Here is an 8,384-nt window from a genome sequence, read left to right as displayed (position 1 = left end):
AGTCAGGTCAAGACTTGCCACAAAAAATTCTATTCCATTAAACTATGTATTACTATAAAAAGACCCGAGAACTCCACTAAACCCTTTCTGGATCGACCTAAAGTATTACATTGACTCATGAAGGAAGTTGACATTGACGTGCATCCGTAAAGTTTGCATTTAAGTTGCCGAGAGATGCTAGTGTTTTCCACACTAAGCCACTGTCGCACCGCTTTCTATTTTACTCTACCTTGTCAACTAGAACTTTGCCACTCCTAAATAGGTCTGTATCTTCAGGACATCTTACTTGTCGGATTTTTTCAGAAACATTTCTCAAAAACCAAATATTTAATAACTCAACTTTTACGATGAAAACTCTAGTCAAATCAAATTCGTGCCAACTTAAAAAGCTACTGTTTCACTTTTTTCTAAAAGAAATACAGTTGTGGACAAAATAAAGTGGGACAATGTTTTTTCGCTAATGTAAGTCTGCCTGAAATTTTACTCTTTCTATGGTTACTATTAAAATATTTATAGTTTATTATGTATTTTGTGTTGCATAATTCACTTAGTGCAACTTTATGTTGATTTTTTTCAGACATCCCTGCTTTAACTACATCACTAATACGTACCATGATAGTTGTTAAGTAACCAGTAGGGGTGTCTTTCTCCCACCCCAACTTAGCTTATATAACCACTGACGAGAGCCGTCCGAGAACGGTTCGTCTCTCTGTTACCACTCTGTCTTTACCTGTACCATACCTTTTGTAACACAACACAACACGAGACAATATACATTTGTTAAGTTATACATTCCGAGTACATCATTTATATCACCATCATCAAACCAGCAAACCACACAATAGTCTTATGACTTTTTTGACAATTTTTTTAACAAGTGTCATATTTAAAACTTCAGATTTAGACCCGGTTGCAATCAACTAAAATTTGGCGAAAACCTGCATCAAGACATGTCACACTTTATTTTGTCCACAACTGTATGTAATTCCAAAAATACTTTTTTAATAGATTAACCTAAAACAATTATGTTTCCATTAGCGATTTTTTTATCAAGATCGAGTACTAGTTAGTCTTTTAGAAGGGTTTTAATATTTTCTAAAAAATTACTTAATTGCCAAAAATTCTTTTCTAAAAGTTTTTCAGTTTTTTGACCTGTATTAACGACCTTTTTGGTTAATCTCGTAGGCGTGCATTTGATTTTTTTTATACCATTGCACATTGACTTGACAATTTTCAAATTTGCACGACTATGAACTGTCAAAGAAATGTCAACTCTATCCTACCTACAGAGTTGCCACATACATTTTCGTACATAGTTGCCATATTTATCCACAATCATTTTGAATCACCCTATAATAAACCTGACAACAATGCAACATAACCTAATTCAACAGACAGCTTTATTACCAAATTAAATGCAAAATTTCCTTGGCTTCCCATTATGCCGAAACAAGGTGAATGCATTTTATATTACGATATTTTCCTTTTTTATCCAGTTTCTTCTATTCTTTGTGTGGTAGAAAAAAAGAAGCTGTCTAGATATTCTCTAGACAACTACAAAACATTGTATTCTAAATCATTTAAAACCTCATTGACAAAATCAAATTTTGTGAGCTTATGTTTTTTAACTAGGATTATTTTAACGCTCAACGAAAAAATTTCTTCTGTTCTCGTTTTTGAACGGGCGACCAATGTTTCGTTGAGTTTTCATTTTATAATTCTTACGGTTTAAAAACACCCTTTGTAGACGGTAGAGGTCAATTGCGGCGGTTTGTCTGGTGAAAATGGCGACCATTCCGGAAACTTTTTGACTGTGGCGTCAAGAATCGACGAAAAGAAAAATCAAAGCTCATACACAAGTCGCAAACAAATCAAGATCCAGAAAGCTGATACCATTGGCAAATATCTTAATTTGAAAAGTTCGAAATCAACAAATGATGACGTTAGGCTTATCAAAGCGACTGAATTTATTTTAGTGATATGAAATTTTTCTAAAAGTTTATCGAGGGGAAATTGAAAATCTACCAACGTAACACTTAACAATAGATCTTTACACTGCTTTAGTCTTGTTTGATGCTTGAGATCAACGTGACTGATGGTTATTGGGATTGTCTTTACTAATAAGAAGGCTTTCAGAGTCACACGGATAAATCCGTATGTTGATCCCCCATTTGAAACATTGAAAGTCGGCCATCAGCTTTAAAGTTCAGTTATTTTTATCGTGTGGGAGGCGTATCATAATACGTGCGAGGAACGGTGGTAAAATAAGAATGCCGGAGCGATTTACTTTTTTATTCTTCTGATTTAGAACCGTAAAATTCGTGTGGCGTTCCAGTCGAAGAATAGGCGTCGTAGTAAGGATGAAATTTCGTGGATCCAATTAAAAGAGCGAAGGTGTGTCCGCGGAGTGACAGGCGAAGCGTCGTCACTCGCCCCCCGGATCCAGTCCGGAGCTCCGGTCGTGGATTTCGCGTCGTCATCGATGAAGATTTCCGGCGCACGGATTCCTTGTTATTAGGAATTACGCAAAACTGAACCCCCATCCGGAGCCTTAAATTAAACAATTTACTCACCTACAGCAAAACTACCCCGTTAGACACTATTAGTTTAACGAGTATTGCACTCAGGAGCAGAATTTCACGGCGCCCTGACACGTCGCGTATAACACGCGACCCAGTTCCACCACCGCCACACAAAACAGTTTTGATAACAATTTAAGCTTTGCAAATTATTTGCCGTGTGACAAGATTGGACCCACCTGTTCTGGAAAATTACAATTTATAGAATAGTTATTATTGTTGCAGGCGAGCTTGTTGTGCCACGATGAAATTCCATTTTCGCCGTGAAAAGCTGAAAATTATGTCGTCTCATTACAGTCACCGGTCCAGATAATTAAATTTGCACGCAGACCAGGTCTGGCCTTGAACGAAAAGTTGACCATAAATTTTCCACCTAAAACGTTCCATCCCTAATTCTGTCCCGTGATGGGCGGTATTTATCTCTATTTATTTAATAAGAATCTTCACTCGCTTTCTTGCTGATATCCTAGTTCGGTGTAGTTGGCCATCTGCCTCGAGTTCAGCCGGCGAAAAATGTTAAAGTTAGCCAAGTGTATTTTTCCATTTTAAACTTTCTCAGTATATCTCGCACCACTGGTTTTTCTCCTCTAAGAAAGCTCTATTTAGTTTTGATTAGAATCAGTGGCTGAATGGTGACGCTTTCACACTGCGTACCATTTTGTTTGGAAATTTCACAGACTTAACACAAACGTCTTGATTTAGTAACATTAGTTTGTTGTACAATATAGTTGACAGGCCTGGTGCCGATAGTAGCCTTGAATGTATTGTAAGCTCTAAAGAGAAACCCTCCAATGTTATCTGCACCCTTTGTATGTACACATTTTGTTCAGAAGTCAATCGGCATTTGTTGGAATAGTCCGATTCGGGGACGTCACCATCCTTATTTTAATTACCAGGACTTCAAATACTTTCCCCACAAAATGTTGCGTCATCTCTCCCCATCAATAACTTTCACATCTCACCGATAAAAAATACAATTAACACGAGTCGACTCGTCCTCCTTCGAGACAACTTCAAATCTATTTTTAATGCGAGTCAAGTGATAATGTTGTCTGAGATAGAACGAGCTTGTTACACATCCGGTATTCCCCCAAATTAATAACGTCAGTGTTCTACATTACGTAATGGTTGCCTTGTTAAATCTTTCCTTGTAAAACGAAAATTTAGCTAATTAAAACAAATTTGCTTCTGCTGGTATTTATTTTGCGTTATGCTCTCGACGAGTTCGAGTTCCGAGAGCGCGAGGCTGGTAATGCAATTATCGAATCCCCGGTATAGCTGGTGTTACCGATGTAATACTAACTGAGGGAAATACCTTTCGGTTGGCTTTAAGAAATCGCGAAATCACATCGTATTTATTTAGCATCCGCCAATAGTAAAATATTCCAGATAAGAGTCTACCTCGTAGCTATTGCTCGATGCTAGCGCACCATCATATTAAAGGACGTAAAAAGTCCGGTAAACCCGGAAGGGAATAACTGATGAGTGGTGGATCACAATAAATATTTTAACAGTCCCATCGGGGCTTGATATAAAATGATGCAAAAGGGGTTTTTAACCTTGCAAGAATTTACACCGAAAGATAAAAACTTTCAAACTATTCATTTCATTTAATATTTTATTTTATAAACATCACTATTTAAGACAAAGAGACGGAGTGATTAAAAAAAATTAATTGAAGAACAATTATTTGAGTTGTAATTCCATGCGTAACTAAGCCTCCATTAGGTTACAGGGAAATGAGATAATTAGTGTATTTTATTAAATCAAATATTTTAATTGTCTACGATTTATTTTTTAATTATAAACGAAAAGGAAAAGAGCGAGAGTAATTTAATTAGACACGTTATTCCTGTTATTGACATTAGTAAACATTATTACATTTTAGAGGCCTAGAGGCGTCGTTAACGAATCAAAATTCAGATAAAGATAATACTTAATTTAAGGCTTTCATGTGTTTAAATTCAAATTTCCTGGAACTTATAATTGGCTAAATTTAATTTCTGTGAATCCATATTTCTTGATATCACAAGTTATGAAGATTTTTTGACAAGTGTTACACATATTTTGAACACGTTGTTCCACTTTTTCAGATAGCTTAAGACAAAATTAATTAATACTTAATTTTAACTATGAAGTCGTGTCGATGTAGGGATGAAGTGACAACTGGAAACGCCATAGATGAGTGAAAATGTAATGTTACAAATCGAAGAAAATTTATTAACAGGACTGATGTTGGAGTAATAAGTGATGAGATAGAAAGGAGGAATAGGCTGGAAAGTTATTTAAATTGGCTAAAATTGGACGGGTAATTCTAATTTTAACTTTGGCCCCGATATTAGACAACACACAATACAAACGTTTCGGAAATGGCTTGGCCATCTATTATCTTGCGCGAGAATTAAAGTGACAGCTGCCGATAGATGATTCTGTGGAAAGAAATTCTAGAAAAGTCTGCAAAGGTGCTGCAAAGTATAGAAGCGTCCGCAAATTAATCGGGAACATTCTCGTCTAGGAAACAGTTAGTACCGAGTGGTGTTGTGAGTTTCGAACGAAGTTTCATTTATCATTCGCAGTCGATAAACTAAATAAAAAAACAACGTTCACAAATCAATACCTGCAGTTACAGGTAATTTGTTTTATTTTACCGCTCGAAACTAACATTCTGTTACTAAACCCGCAATTATCCTACATTAGTTGACTCTCCGCTCGTGTTTTAATTAATTTGTAATTTCTCTCTACTTCTCCAGTGCTCAATAAAAGTGTATTTCACTTCGTGAACATAACCTAAAAATTTGAAAAAATGGCTAAATGGGGTGAAGGTGATCCCAGATGGATTGTTGAAGAGAGGCCCGATGCTACTAACGTCAATAACTGGCACTGGACGGAAAAGAACGCCGGTCCGTGGTCGATTGACCGAATAAAAGAACTGTTCAAGGATCATCCTGTCAAGTCAGATCTAGCAGATATTCATTTTACGGAAGTAGAAAAATGCGAAGGGGAAGCGTCGGCTAGTAATAGAAAGGGTAAATTAATATTCTTTTATGAATGGGATTTGACCATTAAGTGGAGTGGTAAACTCAAAGACGGTTCAGAGAAAGAGTACTCGGGAAAAGTGAAAATTCCGAATTTGTCTGAAGAAAACGACGTCTCGGAGTTGGATGTAAGTAAAAAATTAGGTCACGAATTAAATGATTTTTTTTTTAATTCTGTTTACGAAACGTCCGCAATTTATGTTCATAAAGGTTAATATGATGAGGTAATTGTTTTTATTGATGGTTTAAATCATATGATAGATTATTTAATACATAGGCCGAATTCAAGTAGTGCGCGTTAGTTGTGGCGGTAAATTTGAAAATAATTTGACGAAAACCGAAAGATTTTTTTGTGCTTCAGATTAGAATTAGCGTTAAGGATTCAGACGAGGAAGGGGACAAATTGAAAGAAATAATGTCCAAAGTGGGTAAAGAAGAGGTGCGGGAGCAATTAGCAAAATACATTTCAAGTTTGAAAGTCGAATTTTCGAAAGGAATGATATTACCGAAAAAAGACGAAGTGAAACCCGACGCCGTAAAAACCTTGACCAGCGGTTTCAACAAGAAAATCAACATGACACCAGTCGTTACAGAAAAGAGTAAACGAATCGGGCTCAAAATCGACGTAACCACTATAAGTCTGAGGCAAGAGTTCCAGTGTAAAGGACAAGAATTTTATGACGCTTTGACCAGGATCGAAATGGTAACGGCGTTCACAAGAGCTCATGTGAAAATGGAGGCGACCAAGGGCGGAAAATTTGAATTATTTAACGGTAACATTGTAGGTCAATTTGAAGAACTTGTACCGGGGAAGAAAATAGTGCAGCAATGGAGGTATAAGCAGTGGCCCGAGGGGCATTATTCGGTAGTTACATTTAATATAAATGAAAAGGTGGGAATTTTTTCTATTGTGTTTTGGTACGCTTATGTAATTTTTTTTACAGAGTGATCATACGGAAGTCAATCTAGTTCAAACGGGTGTACCCTCAGGTGAGGTCGACGTAACGAAAGAAAACTGGCAGAGATACTATTGGGATTCGATGAAACGAGCGTTTGGATTCGGAGCTTTTATTGTTTAATGAAAATGTTCAGTGTTAGAGTTGTCAATTTATTTTAGAATTAGTTATTTTTTATAGTTACAATCCACTTTTTACAGTACGAAATTTATTGTATACTTAAAACTTAATTTATTTTGAAGATATGCTTCTCAAAGTAATATAAAAATAAATAATTTACAAAATAGTGAGAGTTTTATCTTAAATTAAAGAATGAGAAATTTGACCTTTGTGTTAAAAAAAATGTCTACAAGTTTTCGTCAACAAAATTTCATAACAATTACGAAAAATATACAAAAAACTATTAGTAAACACAACAGAAAAAGAATGCTCCTGTTATGTGGAGATTGCAATAAAAAAATATATAAAATAGAAATCTTTTTCAATGTTGAAGCGCTTCGCCGTAAGTTATCCTGTGAAGTCACCCATTTTACGTAATCCGCATCCTAGTTGACGCAGCTTTATTGATTTTCGTACCACGTGACAACTTCCGCATCCGACAAGCGGAAGTGTCGGTCTCAGACGGCAGATAACAAAAAGTCAAAAAGAAGTGTTGTTTTTTGAAAATTTGACGTGTTTTGTGAAGTTATGGAAGCGAACAAAGTAACAGTGCGTTGTAAAATACGCAGATATGACAATTCAGGTGAGAACAATAAATACGGAGAATTGTCACGCAACATTTCGTTTTTAGGACTTCCCGAAATTACAGAAAAAACGGTTGAATTAAACACTGCGTCTGAATACAATGACCTGAAAAGGGAAATTCAAAATATTTGTCAGATTAGTCCGGAAGACAACAAAGTAATTAAGCTGAGGCGCGATGATGAAGTTCTCGTTCCACTCTCATTCCTGCTTGAATCTACTGATCCTGACAAGTAACACGCACACGCCCCCAAAAATTGTGACATTAATGATGCATTTTTAGGTATTTCTACATTGACATTTGCAAAATTAATTATGCCAGTAAGTTTTTGTAGGTTTTTTTTTTTTTTAGAAAATATTGAATAATCAGGGGATTCATGTTTTGTAGATTACTAAAAAAAATTGTCCAAATGCCGCACTTGCGACATTGGCGCAAAGTTGAACTTGCCATTCTTGTTGGCCTTTTGCCAACACTATTTTAGTGCACCTGATTCAGATTTCCATGAGTTCCTTATATTTAGCTTGATTTTTTCATTTCTGTTTTTATTTTCTCACAGATAAGGCCACAGCGAGTCTCCTTCAAGACGCTTACATTGACTCAGTTTGTCAAAAATTGCGCAACATGGAGTCGCGTATTGTAAAAGCTGAGTTACTCCTGCCACAGTTGGAGTGGAGGCGTCAAGCTCACATGGAAGAAACCGTCAACTCGTTATCCAACCGAGTATCGTTCCTTAACAGAAGAGTGGATGAGCTGCTGCCGGCGCAATGGAGGTCCAAGATGCCGCAACCCATGGCGTAAACAACTTTCTTCCGTCTATTTACTCCAAAGTTAAATTTCGATAATTAGGAATTCAGATATCAAATGGTGCGAGCCAGTTTCGCTAGCGCGATTTTTAAAAATATCTTTGTTGGGCGTAAAGTAGCGCCCTCTCTTTGTGAAATGAAATTAGGCTGTTGTTGCAGGTATGCATTTATCAAGTGATGATCTTTGACCATATATGAATCTATACAATGTAGAAATATGTACCTAGCAAGAAAGTACAAAATAGAGTTATCAGAGTTGGGTTATTCTT

The 8,384-nt window shown here is 36.2% G+C and overlaps 2 protein-coding genes across 4 annotated transcripts; both read left to right on the top strand.

Moving 5' to 3' along the window:
• Positions 1-4,971: 4,971 nt before the first annotated feature.
• On the top strand, positions 4,972-6,856 carry LOC138134936 (activator of 90 kDa heat shock protein ATPase homolog 1). Of its 3 annotated transcripts, XR_011160847.1 has the most exons (5): positions 4,983-5,208; positions 5,330-5,742; positions 5,976-6,317; positions 6,400-6,506; positions 6,559-6,575. XR_011160847.1 is itself a non-coding variant. In XM_069053538.1 (4 exons), the coding sequence occupies exons 2-4, from the start codon at positions 5,383-5,385 to the stop codon at positions 6,691-6,693; spliced, it is 1,026 nt and encodes a 341-aa protein (XP_068909639.1). In that variant the 5' UTR covers positions 4,972-5,100; positions 5,330-5,382; the 3' UTR covers positions 6,694-6,856. The 3 variants fall into 3 exon arrangements, 2 of the variants coding, with proteins under 2 accessions (XP_068909639.1, XP_068909638.1); XM_069053538.1 differs by having other exon boundaries at positions 4,972-5,100; positions 5,976-6,506; positions 6,559-6,856; XM_069053537.1 differs by having other exon boundaries at positions 4,986-5,208; positions 5,976-6,506; positions 6,559-6,856.
• Positions 6,857-7,135: 279 nt separating this feature from the next.
• On the top strand, positions 7,136-8,374 carry LOC138134835 (uncharacterized). The gene is made up of 4 exons (XM_069053380.1): positions 7,136-7,312; positions 7,361-7,544; positions 7,595-7,632; positions 7,869-8,374. Exons 1-4 carry the CDS (start codon positions 7,258-7,260, stop codon positions 8,108-8,110), a joined length of 519 nt encoding a protein of 172 aa, XP_068909481.1. The 5' UTR covers positions 7,136-7,257; the 3' UTR covers positions 8,111-8,374.
• Positions 8,375-8,384: the final 10 nt, after the last annotated feature.

This window comes from Tenebrio molitor, chromosome 7 (genome assembly GCF_963966145.1).
Source record: "Tenebrio molitor chromosome 7, icTenMoli1.1, whole genome shotgun sequence".
Taxonomy (NCBI): Eukaryota; Metazoa; Arthropoda; class Insecta; order Coleoptera; family Tenebrionidae; genus Tenebrio; species Tenebrio molitor.
Note: the sequence above shows the minus strand (reverse complement) of the source record. Positions and strands in the feature narration are given on the sequence as shown.